At 46.8% G+C, this 24,653-nt stretch overlaps 1 protein-coding gene across 1 annotated transcript in view; it reads left to right on the forward strand.

Moving 5' to 3' along the window:
* LOC129862753 (kelch domain-containing protein 3-like) overlaps positions 1–24,653 on the forward strand; it is a 186,726-nt gene that overhangs the window by 15,741 nt on the left and 146,332 nt on the right. The window contains exons 3-5 of the mRNA XM_055934725.1: positions 16,302–16,478; positions 16,692–16,807; positions 16,907–16,978. Of these exons, the coding sequence (XP_055790700.1) occupies positions 16,302–16,478; positions 16,692–16,807; positions 16,907–16,978 (365 nt within the window). The remainder of the gene's footprint in view (positions 1–16,301; positions 16,479–16,691; positions 16,808–16,906; positions 16,979–24,653) is intronic.

The raw sequence follows: 24,653 nt of genomic DNA on the forward strand, positions 1-24,653 counted from the left end.
TAGAAGAGGACCTGGGGAATGGGGCCAGTCAGTATAGAAGAGGACCTGGGGAATGGGGCCAGTCAGTATAGAAGAGGACCTGGGGAATGGGGCCAGTCAGTATAGAAGAGGACCTGGGGAATGGGGCCAGTCAGTATAGAAGAGGACCTGGGGAATGGGGCCAGTCAGTATAGAAGAGGACCTGGGGAATGGGGCCAGTCAGTATAGAAGAGGACCTGGGGAATGGGGTCAGTCAGTATAGAAGAGGGCCTGGGGAATGGGGCCAGTAAGTACAGAAGAGGACCTGGGGAATGGGGTCAGTAAGTATAGAAGAGGACCTGGGGAATGGGGTCAGTCAGTATAGAAGAGGACCTGGGGAATGGGGCCAGTCAGTATAGAAGAGGACCTGGGGAATGGGGCCAGTCAGTATAGAAGAGGACCTGGGGAATGGGGCCAGTCAGTATAGAAGATGACCTGGGGAATGGGGCCAGTCAGTATAGAAGAGGACCTGGGGAATGGGGCCAGTCAGTATAGAAGAGGACCTGGGGAATGGGGCCAGTCAGTATAGAAGAGGACCTGGGGAATGGGGCCAGTCGGTATAGAAGAGGACCTGGGGAATGGGGCCAGTCGGTATAGAAGAGCAGGACCTGGGGAATGGGGTCAGTCGGTATAGAAGAGCAGGACCTGGGAATGGGGTCAGTCGGTATAGAAGAGCAGGACCTGGGGAATGGGGTCAGTCAGTATAGAAGAGGACCTGGGGAATGGGGCCAGTCAGTATAGAAGAGGACCTGGGGAATGGGGCCAGTCAGTATAGAAGAGGACCTGGGGAATGGGGCCAGTCAGTATAGAAGAGGAACTGGGGAATGGGGCCAGTCAGTATAGAAGAGGACCTGGGGAATGGGGCCAGTCAGTATAGAGGAGGACCTGGGGAATGGGGTCAGTAAGTATAGAAGGGGACCTGGGGAATGGGGTCAGTAAGTACAGAAGAGCAGGACCTGGGGAATGGGGCCAGTCAGTATAGAAGAGGATCCTGGGGAATGGGGTCAGTAAGTACAGAAGAGCAGGACCTGGGGAATGGGGTCAGTCAGTACAGAAGATCAGGACCTGGGGAATGGGGCCAGTCAGTATAGAAGAGGACCTGGGGAATGGGGCCAGTCAGTATAGAAGAGGACCTGGGGAATGGGGCCAGTCAGTATAGAAGAGGACCTGGGGAATGGGGCCAGTCAGTATAGAAGAGGACCTGGGGAATGGGGTCAGTATGTATAGAAGAGGACCTGGGGAATGGGGTCAGTCAGTATAGAAGAGGACCTGGGGAATGGGGCCAGTCAGTATAGAAGAGGACCTGGGGAATGGGGTCAGTCAGTATAGAAGAGGACCTGGGGAATGGGGTCAGTAAGTACAGAAGAGCAGGACCTGGGGAATGGGGCCAGTCAGTATAGAAGAGGACCTGGGGAATGGGGCCAGTCAGTATAGAAGAGGACCTGGGGAATGGGGCCAGTCAGTATAGAAGAGGACCTGGGGAATGGGGCCAGTCAGTATAGAAGAGGACCTGGGGAATGGGGCCAGTCAGTATAGAAGAGGACCTGGGGAATGGGGCCAGTCAGTATAGAAGAGGACCTGGGGAATGGGGCCAGTCAGTATAGAAGAGGACCTGGGGAATGGGGTCAGTCAGTATAGAAGAGGACCTGGGGAATGGGGTCAGTCAGTATAGAAGAGGACCTGGGGAATGGGGCCAGTCAGTATAGAAGAGGACCTGGGGAATGGGGTCAGTAAGTATAGAAGAGGACCTGGGGAATGGGGTCAGTCAGTATAGAAGAGGACCTGGGGAATGGGGCCAGTCAGTATAGAAGAGGACCTGGGGAATGGGGCCAGTCAGTATAGAAGAGGACCTGGGGAATGGGGCCAGTCAGTATAGAAGAGGACCTGGGGAATGGGGCCAGTCAGTATAGAAGAGGACCTGGGGAATGGGGCCAGTCAGTATAGAAGAGGACCTGGGGAATGGGGCCAGTCAGTATAGAAGAGGACCTGGGGAATGGGGCCAGTCAGTATAGAAGAGGACCTGGGGAATGGGGCCAGTCAGTATAGAAGAGGACCTGGGGAATGGGGCCAGTCAGTATAGAAGAGCAGGACCTGGGGAATGGGGTCAGTCAGTATAGAAGAGCAGGACCTGGGGAATGGGGTCAGTCAGTATATAAGAGCAGGACCTGGGGAATGGGGCCAGTCAGTATAGAAGAGCAGGACCTGGGGAATGGGGCCAGTCAGTATAGAAGAGCAGGACCTGGGGAATGGGGCCAGTCAGTATAGAAGAGCAGGACCTGGGGAATGGGGCCAGTCAGTATAGAAGAGCAGGACCTGGGGAATGGGGCCAGTCAGTATAGAAGAGCAGGACCTGGGGAATGGGGCCAGTCAGTATAGAAGAGGACCTGGGGAATGGGGCCAGTCAGTATAGAAGAGGACCTGGGGAATGGGGTCAGTAAGTACAGAAGAGCAGGACCTGGGGAATGGGGTCAGTCAGTACAGAAGATCAGGACCTGGGGAATGGGGCCAGTCAGTATAGAAGAGGACCTGGGGAATGGGGCCAGTCAGTATAGAAGAGGACCTGGGGAATGGGGCCAGTCAGTATAGAAGAGGACCTGGGGAATGGGGCCAGTCAGTATAGAAGAGGACCTGGGGAATGGGGTCAGTATGTATAGAAGAGGACCTGGGGAATGGGGTCAGTCAGTATAGAAGAGGACCTGGGGAATGGGGCCAGTCAGTATAGAAGAGGACCTGGGGAATGGGGTCAGTCAGTATAGAAGAGGACCTGGGGAATGGGGTCAGTAAGTACAGAAGAGCAGGACCTGGGGAATGGGGCCAGTCAGTATAGAAGAGGACCTGGGGAATGGGGCCAGTCAGTATAGAAGAGGACCTGGGGAATGGGGCCAGTCAGTATAGAAGAGGACCTGGGGAATGGGGCCAGTCAGTATAGAAGAGGACCTGGGGAATGGGGCCAGTCAGTATAGAAGAGGACCTGGGGAATGGGGCCAGTCAGTATAGAAGAGGACCTGGGGAATGGGGCCAGTCAGTATAGAAGAGGACCTGGGGAATGGGGTCAGTCAGTATAGAAGAGGACCTGGGGAATGGGGTCAGTCAGTATAGAAGAGGACCTGGGGAATGGGGCCAGTCAGTATAGAAGAGGACCTGGGGAATGGGGTCAGTAAGTATAGAAGAGGACCTGGGGAATGGGGTCAGTCAGTATAGAAGAGGACCTGGGGAATGGGGCCAGTCAGTATAGAAGAGGACCTGGGGAATGGGGCCAGTCAGTATAGAAGAGGACCTGGGGAATGGGGCCAGTCAGTATAGAAGAGGACCTGGGGAATGGGGCCAGTCAGTATAGAAGAGGACCTGGGGAATGGGGCCAGTCAGTATAGAAGAGGACCTGGGGAATGGGGCCAGTCAGTATAGAAGAGGACCTGGGGAATGGGGCCAGTCAGTATAGAAGAGGACCTGGGGAATGGGGCCAGTCAGTATAGAAGAGCAGGACCTGGGGAATGGGGTCAGTCAGTACAGAAGATCAGGACCTGGGGAATGGGGCCAGTCAGTATAGAAGAGGACCTGGGGAATGGGGCCAGTCAGTATAGAAGAGGACCTGGGGAATGGGGCCAGTCAGTATAGAAGAGGACCTGGGGAATGGGGCCAGTCAGTATAGAAGAGGACCTGGGGAATGGGGTCAGTATGTATAGAAGAGGACCTGGGGAATGGGGTCAGTCAGTATAGAAGAGGACCTGGGGAATGGGGCCAGTCAGTATAGAAGAGGACCTGGGGAATGGGGTCAGTCAGTATAGAAGAGGACCTGGGGAATGGGGTCAGTAAGTACAGAAGAGCAGGACCTGGGGAATGGGGCCAGTCAGTATAGAAGAGGACCTGGGGAATGGGGCCAGTCAGTATAGAAGAGGACCTGGGGAATGGGGCCAGTCAGTATAGAAGAGGACCTGGGGAATGGGGCCAGTCAGTATAGAAGAGGACCTGGGGAATGGGGCCAGTCAGTATAGAAGAGGACCTGGGGAATGGGGCCAGTCAGTATAGAAGAGGACCTGGGGAATGGGGCCAGTCAGTATAGAAGAGGACCTGGGGAATGGGGTCAGTCAGTATAGAAGAGGACCTGGGGAATGGGGTCAGTCAGTATAGAAGAGGACCTGGGGAATGGGGCCAGTCAGTATAGAAGAGGACCTGGGGAATGGGGTCAGTAAGTATAGAAGAGGACCTGGGGAATGGGGTCAGTCAGTATAGAAGAGGACCTGGGGAATGGGGCCAGTCAGTATAGAAGAGGACCTGGGGAATGGGGCCAGTCAGTATAGAAGAGGACCTGGGGAATGGGGCCAGTCAGTATAGAAGAGGACCTGGGGAATGGGGCCAGTCAGTATAGAAGAGGACCTGGGGAATGGGGCCAGTCAGTATAGAAGAGGACCTGGGGAATGGGGCCAGTCAGTATAGAAGAGGACCTGGGGAATGGGGCCAGTCAGTATAGAAGAGGACCTGGGGAATGGGGCCAGTCAGTATAGAAGAGCAGGACCTGGGGAATGGGGTCAGTCAGTATAGAAGAGCAGGACCTGGGGAATGGGGTCAGTCAGTATAGAAGAGCAGGACCTGGGGAATGGGGCCAGTCAGTATAGAAGAGCAGGACCTGGGGAATGGGGCCAGTCAGTATAGAAGAGCAGGACCTGGGGAATGGGGCCAGTCAGTATAGAAGAGCAGGACCTGGGGAATGGGGCCAGTCAGTATAGAAGAGCAGGACCTGGGGAATGGGGCCAGTCAGTATAGAAGAGCAGGACCTGGGGAATGGGGCCAGTCAGTATAGAAGAGGACCTGGGGAATGGGGCCAGTCAGTATAGAAGAGGACCTGGGGAATGGGGCCAGTCAGTATAGAAGAGGACCTGGGGAATGGGGTCAGTCAGTATAGAAGAGGACCTGGGGAATGGGGTCAGTCAGTATAGAAGAGGACCTGGGGAATGGGGCCAGTCGGTATAGAAGAGGACCTGGGGAATGGGGCCAGTCGGTATAGAAGAGCAGGACCTGGGGAATGGGGTCAGTCGGTATAGAAGAGCAGGACCTGGGGAATGGGGTCAGTCGGTATAGAAGAGCAGGACCTGGGGAATGGGGTCAGTCGGTATAGAAGAGCAGGACCTGGGGAATGGGGTCAGTCGGTATAGAAGAGGACCTGGGGAATGGGGCCAGTCAGTATAGAAGAGGACCTGGGGAATGGGGCCAGTCAGTATAGAAGAGGACCTGGGGAATGGGGCCAGTCAGTATAGAAGAGCAGGACCTGGGGAATGGGGTCAGTCAGTATAGAAGAGCAGGACCTGGGGAATGGGGTCAGTCAGTATAGAAGAGCAGGACCTGGGGAATGGGGTCAGTCAGTATAGAAGAGGACCTGGGGAATGGGGCCAGTCAGTATAGAAGAAGACCTGGGGAATGGGGCCAGTCAGTATAGAAGAGGACCTGGGGAATGGGGTCAGTCAGTATAGAAGACGACCTGGGGAATGGGGCCAGTCAGTATAGAAGAGGACCTGGGGAATGGGGCCAGTCAGTATAGAAGAGCAGGACCTGGGGAATGGGGCCAGTCAGTATAGAAGAGGACCTGGGGAATGGGGCCAGTCAGTATAGAAGATCAGGACCTGGGGAATGGGGCCAGTCAGTATAGAAGAGGACCTGGGGAATGGGGCCAGTCAGTATAGAAGAGGACCTGGGGAATGGGGCCAGTCAGTATAGAAGAGGACCTGGGGAATGGGGCCAGTCAGTATAGAAGAGGACCTGGGGAATGGGGTCAGTATGTATAGAAGAGGACCTGGGGAATGGGGTCAGTCAGTATAGAAGAGGACCTGGGGAATGGGGCCAGTCAGTATAGAAGAGGACCTGGGGAATGGGGTCAGTCAGTATAGAAGAGGACCTGGGGAATGGGGTCAGTAAGTACAGAAGAGCAGGACCTGGGGAATGGGGCCAGTCAGTATAGAAGAGGACCTGGGGAATGGGGCCAGTCAGTATAGAAGAGGACCTGGGGAATAGGGCCAGTCAGTATAGAAGAGGACCTGGGGAATGGGGCCAGTCAGTATAGAAGAGGACCTGGGGAATGGGGCCAGTCAGTATAGAAGAGGACCTGGGGAATGGGGCCAGTCAGTAAAGGAAAGAGGACCTGGGGAATGGGGTCAGTCAGTATAGAAGAGGACCTGGGGAATGGGGTCAGTAAGTACAGAAGAGCAGGACCTGGGGAATGGGGTCAGTCAGTACAGAAGATCAGGACCTGGGGAATGGGGCCAGTCAGTATAGAAGAGGACCTGGGGAATGGGGCCAGTCAGTATAGAAGAGGACCTGGGGAATGGGGCCAGTCAGTATAGAAGAGGACCTGGGGAATGGGGCCAGTCAGTATAGAAGAGGACCTGGGGAATGGGGTCAGTATGTATAGAAGAGGACCTGGGGAATGGGGTCAGTCAGTATAGAAGAGGACCTGGGGAATGGGGCCAGTCAGTATAGAAGAGGACCTGGGGAATGGGGTCAGTCAGTATAGAAGAGGACCTGGGGAATGGGGTCAGTAAGTACAGAAGAGCAGGACCTGGGGAATGGGGCCAGTCAGTATAGAAGAGGACCTGGGGAATGGGGCCAGTCAGTATAGAAGAGGACCTGGGGAATGGGGCCAGTCAGTATAGAAGAGGACCTGGGGAATGGGGCCAGTCAGTATAGAAGAGGACCTGGGGAATGGGGCCAGTCAGTATAGAAGAGGACCTGGGGAATGGGGCCAGTCAGTATAGAAGAGGACCTGGGGAATGGGGCCAGTCAGTATAGAAGAGGACCTGGGGAATGGGGTCAGTCAGTATAGAAGAGGACCTGGGGAATGGGGCCAGTCAGTATAGAAGAGGACCTGGGGAATGGGGTCAGTAAGTACAGAAGAGGACCTGGGGAATGGGGTCAGTAAGTATAGAAGAGGACCTGGGGAATGGGGTTAGTCAGTATAGAAGAGGACCTGGGGAATGGGGCCAGTCAGTATAGAAGAGGACCTGGGGAATGGGGCCAGTCAGTATAGAAGAGGACCTGGGGAATGGGGTCAGTCAGTATAGAAGAGGACCTGGGGAATGGGGTCAGTCAGTATAGAAGAGGACCTGGGGAATGGGGTCAGTCAGTATAGAAGAGGACCTGGGGAATGGGGCCAGTCAGTATAGAAGAGGACCTGGGGAATGGGGCCAGTCAGTATAGAAGAGGACCTGGGGAATGGGGTCAGTCAGTATAGAAGAGGACCTGGGGAATGGGGTCAGTCAGTATAGAAGAGGACCTGGGGAATGGGGCCAGTCAGTACAGAAGAGGACCTGGGGAATGGGGCCAGTCAGTATAGAAGAGGACCTGGGGAATGGGGCCAGTCAGTACAGAAGAGGACCTGGGGAATAGGGCCAGTCAGTACAGAAGAGCATGTAGTTATACTAGTGTCTCTCTGTAGTAATACTAGTGGCTCTCTGTAGTAATACTAGTGGCTCTCTGTAGTAATACTAGTGGCTCTCTGTAGTAATACTAGTGGCTCTCTGTAGTAATACTAGTGGCTCTCTGTAGTAATACTAGTGGCTCTCTGTAGTAATACTAGTGTCCTTCTGTCCTCTGTAGTAATACTAGTGTCTCTCTGTAGTAATACTAGAGTCTCTCTTTAGTAATACTAGTGTCTGGCTCTCTGTAGTAATACTAGTGGCTCTCTGTAGTAATACTAGTGGCTCTCTGTAGTAATACTAGTGGCTCTCTGTAGTAATACTAGTGTCTCTCTGTAGTAATACTAGTGTCTCTCTGTAGTAATACTAGTGTCTCTCTGTAGTAATACTAGTGGCTCTCTGTAGTAATACTAGTGTCTCTCTGTAGTAATACTAGTGTCTCTCTGTAGTAATACTAGTGCCTCTCTGTAGTAATACTAGTGTCTCTATGTAGTAATACTAGTGTCTCTCTGTAGTAATACTAGTGTCTCTATGTAGTAATACTAGTGTCTCTCTGTAGTAATACTAGTGTCTCTCTGTAGTAATACTAGTGTCTCTCTGTAGTAATACTATCGTCTCTCTGTAGTAATACTAGCCTCTCTCTGTAGTAATACTAGCGTCTCTCTGTAGTAATACTAGCGTCTCTCTGTAGTAATACTAGCGTCTCTCTGTAGTAATACTAGCGTCTCTCTGTAGTAATACTAGCGTCTCTCTGTAGTAATACTAGCGTGTCTCTGTAGTAATACTAGCGTCTCTCTGTAGTAATACTAGTGTCTCTATGTAGTAATACTAGTGTCTCTATGTAGTAATACTAGTGTCTCTCTGTAGTAATACTAGTGTCTCTCTGTAGTAATACTAGTGTCTCTGTAGTAATACTAGTCTCTCTCTGTAGTAATACTAGTCTCTCTCTGTAGTAATACTAGTGTCTGGCTCTCTGTAGTAATACTAGTGTCTGGCTCTCTGTAGTAATACTAGTGTCTGGCTCTCTGTAGTAATACTAGTGTCTGGCTCTCTGTAGTAATACTAGTGTCTGGCTCTCTGTAGTAATACTAGTGTCTGGCTCTCTGTAGTAATACTAGTGTCTGGCTCTCTGTAGTAATACTAGTGTATCTCTGTAGTAATACTAGTGTCTCTCTGTAGTAATACTAGTGTCTCTCTGTAGTAATACTAGTGTCTCTCTGTAGTAATTCTAGTGTCTCTCTGTAGTAATTCTAGTGTCTCTCTGTAGTGATACTAGTGTCTCTCTGTAGTGATACTAGTGTCTCTCTGTAGTGATACTAGTGTCTCTCTGTAGTGATACTAGCGTCTCTCTGTAGTAATACTAGCGTCTCTATGTAGTAATACTAGCGTCTCTATGTAGTAATACTAGCGTCTCTCTGTAGTAATACTAGCGTCTCTCTGTAGTAATACTAGCGTCTCTCTGTAGTAATACTAGCGTCTCTCTGTAGTAATACTAGTGTCTGGCTCTCTGTAGTAATACTAGTGTCTGGCTCTCTGTAGTAATACTAGTGTCTGGCTCTCTGTAGTAATACTAGTGTCTGGCTCTCTGTAGTAATACTAGTGTCTGGCTCTCTGTAGTAATACTAGTGTCTGGCTCTCTGTAGTAATACTAGTGTCTGGCTCTCTGTAGTAATACTAGTGTCTGGCTCTCTGTAGTAATACTAGTGTCTGGCTCTCTGTAGTAATACTAGTGGCTGGCTCTCTGTAGTAATACTAGTGTCTGGCTCTCTGTAGTAATACTAGTGTCTGGCTCTCTGTAGTAATACTAGTGTCTGGCTCTCTGTAGTAATACTGGTGTCTGGCTCTCTGTAGTAATACTAGTGTCTGGCTCTCTGTAGTAATACTAGTGTCTGGCTCTCTGTAGTAATACTAGTGTCTGGCTCTCTGTAGTAATACTGGTGTCTGGCTCTCTGTAGTAATACTAGTGGCTCTCTGTAGTAATACTAGTGTCTGGCTCTCTGTAGTAATACTAGCGTCTCTCTGTAGTAATACTAGCGTCTCTCTGTAGTAATACTAGCGTCTCTCTGTAGTAATACTAGCGTCTCTCTGTAGTAATACTAGTGTCTCTCTGTAGTAATACTAATGTCTCTCTGTAGTAATACTAGCGTCTCTGTAGTAATACTAGCGTCTCTCTGTAGTAATACTAGCGTCTCTCTGTAGTAATACTAGCGTCTCTCTGTAGTAATACTAGCGTCTCTCTGTAGTAATACTAGCTTCTCTGTAGTAATACTACTGTCTCTCTGTAGTAATACTAGTCTCTCTCTGTAGTAATACTAGCGTCTCTCTGTAGTAATACTAGTGTCTCTCTGTAGTAATACTAGTGTCTGTCTCTCTGTAGTAATACTAGTGTCTGGCTCTCTGTAGTAATACTAGTGTCTCTCTGTAGTAATACTAGTATCTCTCTGTAGTAATACTAGCGTCTCTCTGTAGTAATACTAGTGTCTCTCTGTAGTAATACTAGCGTCTCTCTGTAGTAATACTAGCGTCTCTCTGTAGTAATACTAGCGTCTCTCTGTAGTAATACTAGCGTCTCTCTGTAGTAATACTAGCGTCTCTCTGTAGTAATACTAGCGTCTCTCTGTAGTAATACTAGCGTCTCTCTGTAGTAATACTAGCGTCTCTCTGTAGTAATACTAGCGTCTCTCTGTAGTAATACTAGTGTCTCTCTGTAGTAATACTAGTCTCTCTCTGTAGTAATACTAGTGTCTCTCTGTAGTAATACTAGTCTCTCTCTGTAGTAATACTAGTGTCTCTATGTAGTAATACTAGTGTCTCTCTGTAGTAATACTAGCGTCTCTCTGTAGTAATACTAGCGTCTCTCTGTAGTAATACTAGCGTCTCTCTGTAGTAATACTAGCGTCTCTCTGTAGTAATACTAGTGTCTCTCTGTAGTAATACTTGCGTCTCTCTGTAGTAATACTAGCGTCTCTCTGTAGTAATACTAGTGTCTCTCTGTAGTAATACTAGCGTCTCTCTGTAGTAATACTAGTGTCTCTCTGTAGTAATACTAGTGTCTCTGTAGTAATACTAGTGTCTCTATAGTAATACTAGTGTCTCTCTGTAGTAATACTAGCGTCTCTCTGTAGTAATACTAGCGTCTCTCTGTAGTAATACTAGTGTCTCTCTGTAGTAATACTAGTGTCTCTCTGTAGTAATACTAGTGTCTCTCTGTAGTAATACTAGTCTCTCTCTGTAGTAATACTAGCGTCTCTCTGTAGTAATACTAGTGTCTCTGTAGTAATACTAGTGTCTCTCTGTAGTAATACTAGTGTCTCTCTGTAGTAATACTAGTGTCTCTCTGTAGTAATACTAGTGTCTGTCTGTAGTAATACTAGCGTCTCTCTGTAGTAATACTAGCGTCTCTCTGTAGTAATACTAGCGTCTCTCTGTAGTAATACTAGTGTCTCTCTGTAGTAATACTAGTGTCTCTCTGTAGTAATACTAGCGTCTCTCTGTAGTAATACTAGTGTCTCTCTGTAGTAATACTAGCGTCTCTCTGTAGTAATACTAGCGTCTCTCTGTAGTAATACTAGCGTCTCTCTGTAGTAATACTAGCGTCTCTCTGTAGTAATACTAGCGTCTCTCTGTAGTAATACTAGCGTCTCTCTGTAGTAATACTAGCGTCTCTCTGTAGTAATACTAGCGTCTCTCTGTAGTAATACTAGCGTCTCTCTGTAGTAATACTAGCGTCTCTCTGTAGTAATACTAGCGTCTCTCTGTAGTAATACTAGCGTCTCTCTGTAGTAATACTAGCGTCTCTCTGTAGTAATACTAGCGTCTCTCTGTAGTAATACTAGCGTCTCTCTGTAGTAATACTAGCGTCTCTCTGTAGTAATACTAGCGTCTCTCTGTAGTAATACTAGCGTCTCTCTGTAGTAATACTAGCGTCTCTCTGTAGTAATACTAGCGTCTCTCTGTAGTAATACTAGCGTCTCTCTGTAGTAATACTAGTGTCTCTCTGTAGTAATACTAGTCTCTCTCTGTAGTAATACTAGTGTCTCTCTGTAGTAATACTAGTCTCTCTCTGTAGTATTACTAGTGTCTCTATGTAGTAATACTAGTGTCTCTCTGTAGTAATACTAGCGTCTCTCTGTAGTAATACTAGCGTCTCTCTGTAGTAATACTAGCGTCTCTCTGTAGTAATACTAGCGTCTCTCTGTAGTAATACTAGTGTCTCTCTGTAGTAATACTAGCGTCTCTCTGTAGTAATACTAGCGTCTCTCTGTAGTAATACTAGTGTCTCTCTGTAGTAATACTAGTGTCTCTCTGTAGTAATACTAGTGTCTCTGTAGTAATACTAGTGTCTCTCTGTAGTAATACTAACGTCTCTCTGTAGTAATACTAGCGTCTCTCTGTAGTAATACTAGCGTCTCTCTGTAGTAATACTAGCGTCTCTCTGTAGTAATACTAGCGTCTCTCTGTAGTAATACTAGCGTCTCTCTGTAGTAATACTAGCGCCTCTCTGTAGTAATACTAGCGTCTCTATGTAGTAATACTAGTGTCTCTCTGTAGTAATACTAGTGTCTCTGTAGTAATACTAGTCTCTCTCTGTAGTAATACTAGTGTCTGGCTCTCTGTAGTAATACTAGTGTCTGGCTCTCTGTAGTAATACTAGTGTCTGGCTCTCTGTAGTAATACTAGTGTCTGGCTCTCTGTAGTAATACTAGTGTCTGGCTCTCTGTAGTAATACTAGTGTCTCTGTAGTAATACTAGTGTCTCTGTAGTAATACTAGTGTCTCTCTGTAGTAATACTAGTGTCTCTCTGTAGTAATTCTAGTGTCTCTCTGTAGTAATTCTAGTGTCTCTCTGTAGTGATACTAGTGTCTCTCTGTAGTGATACTAGTGTCTCTCTGTAGTGATACTAGTGTCTCTCTGTAGTGATACTAGCGTCTCTCTGTAGTGATACTAGCGTCTCTCTGTAGTGATACTAGCGTCTCTCTGTAGTGATACTAGCGTCTCTCTGTAGTGATACTAGCGTCTCTCTGTAGTAATACTAGCGTCTATGTAGTAATACTAGCGTCTCTATGTAGTAATACTAGCGTCTCTCTGTAGTAATACTAGCGTCTCTCTGTAGTAATACTAGCGTCTCTCTGTAGTAATACTAGCGTCTCTCTGTAGTAATACTAGTGTCTGGCTCTCTGTAGTAATACTAGTGTCTGGCTCTCTGTAGTAATACTAGCGTCTCTCTGTAGTAATACTAGCGTCTCTCTGTAGTAATACTAGCGTCTCTCTGCAGTAATACTAGCGTCTCTCTGTAGTAATACTAGCGTCTCTCTGTAGTAATACTAGCGTCTCTCTGTAGTAATACTAGCGTCTCTCTGTAGTAATACTAGCGTCTCTCTGTAGTAATACTAGCGTCTCTCTGTAGTAATACTAGCCTCTCTCTGTAGTAATACTAGCCTCTCTCTGTAGTAATACTAGTCTCTCTCTGTAGTAATACTAGTGTCTCTCTGTAGTAATACTAGTGTCTCTCTGTAGTAATACTAGCGTCTCTCTGTAGTAATACTAGCGTCTCTCTGTAGTAATACTAGCGTCTCTCTGTAGTAATACTAGCGTCTCTCTGTAGTAATACTAGCGTCTCTCTGTAGTAATACTAGCGTCTCTCTAGTAATACTAGCGTCTCTCTGTAGTAATACTAGCGTCTCTCTGTAGTAATACTAGTGTCTCTGTAGTAATACTAGTGTCTCTGTAGTAATACTAACGTCTCTCTGTAGTAATACTAGCGTCTCTCTGTAGTAATACTAGCGTCTCTCTGTAGTAATACTAGCGTCTCTCTGTAGTAATACTAGCCTCTCTCTGTAGTAATACTAGCGTCTCTCTGTAGTAATACTAGCGTCTCTCTGTAGTAATACTAGCGTCTCTCTGTAGTAATACTAGCGTCTCTCTGTAGTAATACTAGCGTCTCTCTGTAGTAATACTAGCGTCTCTCTGTAGTAATACTAGCGTCTCTCTGTAGTAATACTAGCGTCTCTCTGTAGTAATACTAGCCTCTCTCTGTAGTAATACTAGCCTCTCTCTGTAGTAATACTAGCCTCTCTCTGTAGTAATACTAGCGTCTCTCTGTAGTAATACTAGCGTCTCTCTGTAGTAATACTAGCGTCTCTCTGTAGTAATACTAGCGTCTCTCTGTAGTAATACTAGCGTCTCTCTGTAATAATACTAGCGTCTCTCTGTAGTAATACTAGCGTCTCTCTGTAGTAATACTAGCGTCTCTCTGTAGTAATACTAGCGTCTCTCTGTAGTAATACTAGCGTCTCTCTGTAGTAATACTAGCGTCTCTCTGTAGTAATACTAGCGTCTCTCTGTAGTAATACTAGCGTCTCTCTGTAGTAATACTAGCGTCTCTCTGTAGTAATACTAGTCTCTCTGTAGTAATACTAGTCTCTCTCTGTAGTAATACTAGTCTCTCTCTGTAGTAATACTAGCCTCTCTCTGTAGTAATACTAGCGTCTCTCTGTAGTAATACTAGCGTCTCTCTGTAGTAATACTAGCGTCTCTCTGTAGTAATACTAGCGTCTCTCTGTAGTAATACTAGCGTCTCTCTGTAGTAATACTAGCGTCTCTCTGTAGTAATACTAGCGTCTCTCTGTAGTAATACTAGCGTCTCTCTGTAGTAATACTAGCGTCTCTCTGTAGTAATACTAGCGTCTCTCTGTAGTAATACTAGCGTCTCTCTGTAGTAATACTAGCGTCTCTCTGTAGTAATACTAGCGTCTCTCTGTAGTAATACTAGCGTCTCTCTGTAGTAATACTAGCGTCTCTCTGTAGTAATACTAGCGTCTCTCTGTAGTAATACTAGCGTCCCTCTGTAGTAATACTAGCCTCTCTCTGTAGTAATACTAGCCTCTCTCTGTAGTAATACTAGTGTCTCTCTGTAGTAATACTAGTCTCTCTCTGTAGTAATACTAGCGTCTCTATGTAGTAATACTAGCGTCTCTCTGTAGTAATACTAGCGTCTCTCTGTAGTAATACTAGCGTCTCTCTGTAGTAATACTAGCGTCTCTCTGTAGTAATACTAGCGTCTCTCTGTAGTATTACTAGTCTCTCTCTGTAGTAATACTAGTGTCTCTCTGTAGTAATACTAGTGTCTCTCTGTAGTAATACTAGCGTCTCTCTGTAGTAATACTAGCGTCTCTCTGTAGTAATACTAGCGTCTCTCTGTAGTAATACTAGCGTCTCTCTGTAGTAATACTAGCGTCTCTCTGTAGTAATACTAGCGTCTCTCTGTAGTATTACTAGTCTCTCTCTGTAGTAATACTAGTGTCTCTCTGTAGTAATACTAGTGTCTCTCTGTAGTAATACTAGCGTCTCTCTGTAGTAATACTAGCGTCTCTCTGTAGTAATACTAGCGTCTCTCTGTAGTAATACTAGCGTCTCTCTGTAGTAATACTAGCGTCTCTCTGTAGTAATACTAGCGTCTCTCTGTAGTAATACTAGCGTCTCTCTGTAGTAATACTAGCGTCTCTCTGTAGTAATACTAGTGTCTCTGTAGTAATACTAGTGTCTCTCTGTAGTAATACTAACGTCTCTCTGTAGTAATACTAGCGTCTCTCTGTAGTAATACTAGTGTCTCTCTGTAGTAATACTAGTGTCTCTCTGTAGTAATACTAGTGTCTCTCTGTAGTAATACTAGTCTCTCTCTGTAGTAATACTAGCGTCTCTCTGTAGTAATACTAGCGTCTCTCTGTAGTAATACTAGCGTCTCTCTGTAGTAATACTAGTGTCTCTCTGTAGTAATACTAGTGTCTCTCTGTAGTAATACTAGTGTCTCTCTGTAGTAATACTAGCGTCTCTCTGTAGTAATACTAGCGTCTCTCTGTAGTAATACTAGCCTCTCTCTGTAGTAATACTAGTGTCTCTCTGTAGTAATACTAGCGTCTCTCTGTAGTAATACTAGCGTCTCTCTGTAGTAATACTAGCGTCTCTCTGTAGTAATACTAGCGTCTCTCTGTAGTAATACTAGTGTCTCTCTGTAGTAATACTAGCGTCTCTCTGTAGTAATACTAGCGTCTCTCTGTAGTAATACTAGCGTCTCTCTGTAGTAATAGTAGTCTCTCTCTGTAGTAATACTAGTCTCTCTCTGTAGTAATACTAGTCTCTCTCTGTAGTAATACTAGCCTCTCTCTGTAGTAATACTAGCGTCTCTCTGTAGTAATACTAGCGTCTCTCTGTAGTAATACTAGCGTCTCTCTGTAGTAATACTAGCGTCTCTCTGTAGTAATACTAGCGTCTCTCTGTAGTAATACTAGTGTCTCTCTGTAGTAATACTAGCGTCTCTCTGTAGTAATACTAGCGTCTCTCTGTAGTAATACTAGCGTCTCTCTGTAGTAATACTAGTCTCTCTCTGTAGTAATACTAGTGTCTCTCTGTAGTAATACTAGTCTCTCTCTGTAGTAATACTAGTGTCTCTATGTAGTAATACTAGTGTCTCTCTGTATTAATACTAGCGTCTCTCTGTAGTAATACTAGCGTCTCTCTGTAGTAATACTAGCGTCTCTCTGTAGTAATACTAGCGTCTCTCTGTAGTAATACTAGCGTCTCTCTGTAGTAATACTAGCGTCTCTCTGTAGTAATACTAGCGTCTCTCTGTAGTAATACTAGTCTCTCTCTGTAGTAATACTAGTGTCTCTCTGTAGTAATACTAGTGTCTCTCTGTAGTAATACTAGTCTCTCTCTGTATTAATACTAGTGTCTCTCTGTAGTAATACTAGTGTCTCTCTGTAGTAATACTAGCGTCTCTCTGTATTAATACTAGTGTCTCTCTGTAGTAATACTAGTGTCTCTCTGTAGTAATACTAGTGTCTCTCTGTAGTAATACTAGTGTCTCGGTCTCCTCTCTAGTTTCTCTGCGGTGGATGAAGTTGCCTCCAGTGAGAACAGGGGGTAGGGAACATGCCAGGGATGTCCCCTACATGCGTTACGGTCACACAGCCGTGCTGCTGGAAGATACCATCTACATCTGGGGGGGTCGTAACGACACGGAGGGGGCCTGCAACGTCCTCTATGCCTTCCACGTCAGTAAGTACACCTGATGGTTTGTGTTGTATGTCAGCTTGATTTAGAAGTGGAGATCCACCCGTTGTTGGATGGAATAAAGCAGACCGAACACGTGCCTGGCTAGCAATGTGGGTTAGATGTTTCCACTTGGTGTATCCACAGCTGCAGTCTCTAGAACAGTATCTCCTGGATAACGTGCCTGCTGTCAGGTTAACATGCCTGTTTGGTCCCCAGACAACCACCGGTGGTTCACCCCTAAGATTTCTGGGACGGTTCCGGGAGCGAGAGACGGCCACTCAGCCTGCATCCTGGGGAAGGCCATGTACATCTTTGGAGGGTATGAGCAGCTGGTAAGTATCCTTGACCTCTCACCCTGACCCCGTGTGTCCTGGGGAAGCTCCTCTGTTTGGCGTTACCATGACATTCCCCTGTTCTCTTCTCTCTTCCAGGCTGACTGCTTCTCTAATGACATTCACAAGCTGGACACCACCACCATGGCCTGGTCACTAGTCAACGCAAGGGTGAGTTACCCAACCCTAACCTCTGACCATTTCACTTCCTGGAGGTTGGCGTTACTAGTCCAGTTTGAGACCGTTTCACTTCCTGGAGGTTGGTGTTACTAGTCCAGTTTGAGACCGTTTCACTTCCTGTGGGTTGACGTTACTAGTGCAGTTTGAGACCATTTCACTTCCTGGGGGTTGGCGTTACTAGTCCAGTTTGAGACCATTTCACTTCCTGGGGGTTGGCGTTACTAGTCCAGTTTGAGACCATTTCACTTCCTGTGGGTTGGCGTTACTAGTCCAGTTTACTAGTCCAGTTTGAGACCATTTCACTTCCTGGGGGTTGGCGTTACTAGTCCAGTTTGAGACCATTTCACTTCCTGGGGGTTGGCGTTACTAGTCCAGTTTACTAGTCCAGTTTGAGACCATTTCACTTCCTGGGGGTTGGCGTTACTAGTCCAGTTTGAGACCATTTCACTTCCTGTGGGTTGGCGTTACTAGTCCAGTTTGAGACCATTTCGCTTCCTGGAGGTTGGCGTTACTAGTCCAGTTTGAGACCATTTCACTTCCTGGAGGTTGGCGTTACTAGTCCAGTTTGAGACCATTTCACTTCCTGGGGGTTGGCGTTACTAGTCGAGTTTGAGACCATTTCACTTCCTGGGGGTTGGTGTTACTAGTCCAGTTTGAGACCATTTCACTTCCTGGGGGTTGGCGTTACTAGTCGAGTTTGAGACCATTTCACTTCCTGGGGGTTGGTGTTACTAGTCCAGTTTGAGACCGTTTCACTTCCTGGGGGTTGGCGTTACTAGTCCAGTTTGAGACCATTTCACTTCCTGGGGGTTGGTGTTACTAGTCCAGTTTGAGACCATTTCACTTCCTGGGGGTTGGCGTTACTAGTCCAGTTTGAGACCATTTCACTTCCTGGGGGTTGGCGTTACTAGTCCAGTTTACTAGTCCAGTTTGAGACCATTTCACTTCCTGGGGGTTGGTGTTACTAGTCCAGTTTGAGACCATTTCACTTCCTGGGGGTTGGCGTTACTAGTCCAGTTTGAGACCATTTCACTTCCTGGAGGTTGGCGTTACTAGTCCAGTTTGAGACCATTTCACTTCCTGGGGGTTGGCGTTACTAGTCGAGTTTGAGACCATTTCACTTCCTGGGGGTTGGTGTTACTAGTCCAGTTTGAGACCATTTCACTTCCTGGGGGTTGGCGTTACTAGTCGAGTTTGAGACCATTTCACTTCCTGGGGGTTGGTGTTACTAGTCCAGTTTGAGACCGTTTCACTTCCTGGGGGTTGGCGTTACTAGTCCAGTTTGAGACCATTTCACTTCCTGGGGGTTGGTGTTACTAGTCCAGTTTGAGACCATTTCACTTCCTGGGGGTTGGCGTTACTAGTCCAGTTTGAGACCATTTCACTTCCTGGGGGTTGGCGTTACTAGTCCAGTTTACTAGTCCAGTTTGAGACCATTTCACTTCCTGGAGGTTGGTGTTACTAGTCCAGTTTGAGACCATTTCACTTCCTGGGGGTTGGCGTTACTAGTCCAGTTTGAGACCATTTCACTTCCTGGGGGTTGGCGTTACTAGTCCAGTTTGAGACCATTTCACTTCCTGGGGGTTGGCGTTACTAGTCCAGTTTACTAGTCCAGTTTGAGACCATTTCACTTCCTGGGGGTTGGTGTTACTAGTCCAGTTTGAGACCATTTCACTTCCTGGTGGTTGGCGTTACTAGTCCAGTTTGAGACCATTTCACTTCCTGGGGGTTGGCGTTACTAGTCCAGTTTTATAGAGTGGACATAACAGAAAGGCCCTTAACCATCCTCTGGGAGTCAGCCAAGCACTAAAAGGGACAGAATTGTACACTACATTATACTGTTACCCTGCCCATACCTAGCCGGCTGAAAACGATATCGCTACAGGGTGGGGGCAGGGTGAAACTGTATCATTTTATAGAGCGATAGGGGAAAATTTGGAAGTTACATATTATTACATTATTTTTGGAAAATGATATATGCAACATGTACAGTAAAGCTGCCGGTTTCAAGGAGCTTATAAGAAATCCCGCTATGCCCTCCAAAAAAAAACATAAATCAGGCAAAGCATCAACACAGGATTAAGATTCAATCATTCTTCACCGGCTCCGACGCTCGTCGGATGTGGCAAGGCTTACAAACTATTAGACTACAACGGGAAGCACAGCCGCGAACTGCCCAGTGACACGAGCCTACCATGCGAGCTAAATAATTTATGTTCTCGCTTCGAGGCAAGCAACACTGAAGCATGCATGAGAGTACCAGCTGTTCTGGAAGACTGTGTGATCACGCTCTCCGTAGCCGATGTAAGTAAGACCTTTTAAACAGGTCAACATTCACAAGGCCGCAGGGCCAGACGGATTACCAGGAGCACCGCGGACATGCGCTGACCAACTGGCAAGTGTCTTCACTGACCTTATCAACCTCTCCCTGTCCGAGTCTGTAATACCAGCATGTTTCAAGCAGACCACCACAGTCCTTGTGCCCAAGAACACTAAGGTAACCTACATAAATGACTACCGACCTGTAGCACTCACGTCTGTAGCCATGAAGTGCTTTGAAAGGCTGGTCATGGCTCACATCAACTCCATTATCCCAGAAACACTAGACCCACTCCAATTTGCATACCCTCCAACAGATCCACAGATGCAATCTCTATTGCACTCCACACTGCCCTTTCCCACCTGGACAAAAGTAACACCTATGTGAGAATGCTATTCATTGACTACATCTCAGCGTTCAACACCATAGTGCCCACGAAGCTCATCACTAAGCTAAGGACCCTGGGACTAAACACCTCCCTCTGCAACTGGATCCTGGACTTCCTGACGGGCCGCCCCCAGGTGGTGAAGGTAGGTAACAACACCTGCCACGCTGATCCTCAACACACGAGACCCTCAGGGGTGCGTGCTCAGTCCCCTCCTGTACTCCCTGTTCACTCATGACTGCATGGCCAGGCACAACTCCAACACCATCGTTGAGTTTGCCGATGACACAACAGTGGTAGGCCTGATCACCGACAACGACGAGAGCCTGTAGGGAGGAGGGCAGAGACCTGACCGTGTGGTGCCAGGATAACAACCTCTCCCTCAACGTGATCAAGACTAAGGAGATGATTGTGGACTACAGGAAAAGGAAGACCGAGCATGCCCCCATTCTCATTGACGGGGCTGTAGTGGAGCAAGTTGAGAGCTTCAAGTTCCTTGGTGTCCACATCACCAACAAACTATCATGGTCCAAGCACACCAAGACAGTCGTGAAGAGGGCACGACACAACCTATTCCCCCTCAGGAGACTGAAAAGATTTGTCATTGGTCCTCAGATCCTCAAAAAGTTATACAGGTGCACCATCGAGAGCATTCTGACTGGTTGCATCACTGCCTGATATGGCAACTGCTCTGACCGCAAGGCAGTAGTGCGTACAGTATATCACTTGGGCCAAGCTTCCTGCCACACAGGACCTCAATACCAGGCGGTGTCAGAGGAAGGCCCTGAAAATTGTCAGACTCCAGCCACCCAAGTCGTAGACTGTTCTCTCTGCTACCAAACGGCAAGCGGTACCGGAGCGCGGAGTCTTGGTCTAAGAGGCTTCTTAACAGCTTCTACCCCCCCAAGCCATAAGACTCGTTGTGCCTTGGGTTAGGGGTAACTCGTTGTGCCATGGGTTAGGGTTAGGGGTAACTCGTTGTGCCATGGGTTAGGGGTAACTCGTTGTGCCATGGGTTAGGGTTAGGGGTAACTCGTTGTGCCATGGGTTAGGGGTAACTCGTTGTGCCATGGGTTAGGGTTAGGGGTAACTCGTTGTGCCTTGGGTTAGGGTTAACTCGTTGTTCCTTGGGTTAGGGTTAGGGTTAACTCGTTGTTCCTTGGGTTAGGGTTAGGGGTAACTCGTTGTGCCTTGGGTTAGGGTTAACTCGTTGTGCCTTGGGTTAGGGGTAACTCGTTGTGCCTTGGGTTAGGGGTAACTCGTTGTGCCTAGGGTTAGGGGTAACTTGTTGTGCCTTGGGTTAGGGTTAACTCGTTGTGCCTTGGGTTAGGGTTAACTCGTTGTGCCTTGGGTTAGGGTTAACTCGTTGTGCCTTGGGTTAGGGTTAACTCGTTGTGCCTTGGGTTAGGGTTAACTCGTTGTGCCTTGGGTTAGGGGTAACTCGTTGTGCCTTGGGTTAGGGGTAACTCGTTGTGCCTTGGGTTAGGGGTAACTCGTTGTGCCTTGGGTTAGGGTTAACTCGTTGTGCCTTGGGTTAGGGTTAACTCGTTGTGCCTTGGGTTAGGGGTAACTCGTTGTGCCTTGGGTTAGGGGTAACTCGTGCCTTGGGTTAGGGTTAGGGGTAACTCGTTGTGCCTTGGGTTAGGGTTAACTCGTTGTGCCTTGGGTTAGGGGTAACTCGTTGTGCCATGGGTTAGGGTTAACTCGTTGTGCCTTGGGTTAGGGTTAGGGGTAACTCGTTGTGCCTTGGGTTAGGGTTAACTCGTTGTGCCTTGGGTTAGGGGTAACTCGTTGTGCATTGGGTTAGGGTTAACTCGTTGTGCCATGGGTTAGGGTTAGGGTTAACTCGTTGTGCCTTGGGTTAGGGTTAGGGTTAACTCGTTGTGCCTTGGGTTAGGGGTAACTCGTTGTGCCTTGGGTTAGGGGTAACTCGTTGTGCCTTGGGTTAGGGTTAACTCGTTGTGCCTTGGGTTAGGGGTAACTCGTTGTGCCATGGGTTAGGGGTAACTCGTTGTGCCTTGGGTTAGGGTTAACTCGTTGTGCCTTGGGTTAGGGTTAACTCGTTGTGCCTTGGGTTAGGGGTAACTCGTTGTGCCTTGGGTTAGGGGTAACTCGTTGTGCCTTGGGTTAGGGGTAACTCGTTGTGCCTTGGGTTAGGGGTAACTCGTTGTGCCTTGGGTTAGGGGTAACTCGTTGTGCCTTGGGTTAGGGGTAACTCGTTGTGCCTTGGGTTAGGGGTAACTCGTTGTGCCTTGGGTTAGGGGTAACTCGTTGTGCCTTGGGTTAGGGGTAACTCGTTGTGCCTTGGGTTAGGGGTAACTCGTTGTGCCTTGGGTTAGGGGTAACTCGTTGTGCCTTGGGTTAGGGTTAACTCGTTGTGCCTTGGGTTAGGGTTAACTCGTTGTGCCTTGGGTTAGGGTTAACTCGTTGTGCCTTGGGTTAGGGGTAACTCGTTGTGCCTTGGGTTAGGGGTAACTCGTTGTGCCTTGGGTTAGGGGTAACTCGTTGTGCCTTGGGTTAGGGGTAACTCGTTGTGCCTTGGGTTAGGGGTAACTCGTTGTGCCTTGGGTTAGGGTTAACTCGTTGTGCCTTGGGTTAGGGGTAACTCGTTGTGCCTTGGGTTAGGGGTAACTCGTTGTGCCATGGGTTAGGGTTAGGGTTAACTCGTTGTGCCTTGGGTTAGGGGTAACTCGTTGTGCCTTGGGTTAGGGGTAACTCGTTGTGCCTTGGGTTAGGGTTAAGTCGTTGTGCCATGGGTTAGGGTTAACTCGTTGTGCCTTGTATCCCCCTTGGTAGCAACACGATTACACCAGATACTCTTCACTATTCAACATTTGTCCAGGTCTCCCTGCCTTCAATACCGTCCACTAGGGGCAAGATATTTCTGTTTTTACAACCTTAACCCCCGACATGGACAAATGTTGAATACTAAAGTAAGACTTCTGTGAGATCTTGCTGCTAGTTGAGCATGTCAAACCACACTGCTGTTTCATCCTTGGCAATGATAATGCTCTCCTCTCTCTTCCTATGCACAATCTTAATGGTACGAAGGAAGTAGCCTGGTGCCTTGTAGTTAGCTTAGTTAAGCACTGTGAGGGAAATAGCCTGGTGCCTTGTAGTTAGCTTAGTTAAGCACTGTGAGGGAAATAGCCAGGTGCCTTGTAGTTAGCTTAGTTAAACCTTTCATTGCTACCCATCCCGGATCCGGGAGCATCCTCATCAAAAAAGCTGACTAGCATAGCCTAGCCTAACGCGACAGGGATATCATATAATATAATTTTCATGAAATCACAAGTCCAATACAGCAAATGAAAGATAAACATCTTGTGAATCCAGCCATCATTTCCGATTTTTTTTAAATGTTTTACAGTGAAAACACTATGTATTTATATTAGCTAACCACAATAGCCAAAGACTCAACCGCATATTTCACCATTTTTCTACCGCATAGGTAGCTATCACAAAACCGACCAAATAGAGATATAATTAGTCACTAACCAAGAAACAACTTCATCAGATGACAGTCTTATAACATGTTATACAATAAATGTATGTTTTGTTCGAAAATGTGCATATTTGAGGTATAAATCAGTTTTACATTGCAGCTACCATCAAGAATATCACCAAAGCAGCCAGAATAATTACAGAGAGCAACGTGAAATACCTAAATACTCATCATAAAACATTATTGAAAAATACATGGTGTACAGCAAATGAAAGATAAACATCTTGTGAATCCAGCCAATATTTCCGCTTTTTTTAAAATTGTTTTACAGCTTCAACACAATATAGCGTTATATTAGCTTACCACAATAGCCAAACACACAAATGCATTTATTAGCAGCAAAAGGTAGCGATCGCAAAAACCAGCAAAAGATATAAAATTAATCACTAACCTTGACCAACTTCATCAGATGACAGTCTTATAACATCAGGTTATACAATACACTTATGCACATTTTCGAACAAAACATATTTAGAGCTGCAAACCGTGGTTATACATTGTGAATATGTAGCATCGATTCACCAAATTGTCCGGAGCTATTTTGGACACTCACCTAATCTGACCAAAGAACTAATCATAAACTTTACTAAAAATTACATGTTGGACAGCAAATGAAAGATACACTAGTTCTTAATGCAACCGGCGTGTTAGATTTTTAAAAATAACTTTACCATAACAAACAGCTTACGTTATAGCGAGACAGCGCCCGCCAAAACGCGAATAATAGGACTCAACATTTTCCACAGAAATACGAAATAACATCATAAATTGTTCTTACTTTTGCTGAGCTTCCATCAGAATCTTGTACAAGGAGTCCTTTGTCCAGAATAAATTGTTGTTTGATTTTAGAATGTGCTTCTCTCCTGTCGAATTCGCTCCACAAGGCTAGCCAATGTTGATGATGTTCCCAATTTCTCTCGACGCAGAGAACGGAAAACTCCAGAAGTCCCATTAAACGTTGAATAAACCGATGAAACTCGGTTGAAAAAACCTACTTTATGATGTTTTTCTAATATGTATCAAATAAAAACAAAGCCGGAGATATTAGCCGTGCATACCGAACGCTTATCATAAGACAATAGGGAGGTGCTTCCCGCGCCTAGGTAGAGAAAGGAAATTCTGGACACGTCATTCCAAGAGTTCTTGTTCGATCTCAGATCAAGCTAGACACCCCATTCCACCTTCCACTACCTGTTGACATCTAGTGGAAGGCGTATGCAGTGCATGCATATCCATAAATATAAGGTAATTCAATAGGCAGGCCCTGGAACAGAGCATCATTTTCAGATTTTTCACTTCCTGTCTGGAAGTTTGCTGCAAAATGAGTTCTGTTTTACTCACAGATATATTTCAAACTGTTTTAGAAACTTGAGAGTGTTTTCTATCCAATAGTAATAATAATATGCATATTGTACAATCTAGAATAGAGTACGAGGCAGTTTAATTTGGGCACGAT

This window comes from Salvelinus fontinalis, chromosome 1, assembly GCF_029448725.1.
Source record: "Salvelinus fontinalis isolate EN_2023a chromosome 1, ASM2944872v1, whole genome shotgun sequence".
NCBI classification, from domain to species: domain Eukaryota; kingdom Metazoa; phylum Chordata; class Actinopteri; order Salmoniformes; family Salmonidae; genus Salvelinus; species Salvelinus fontinalis.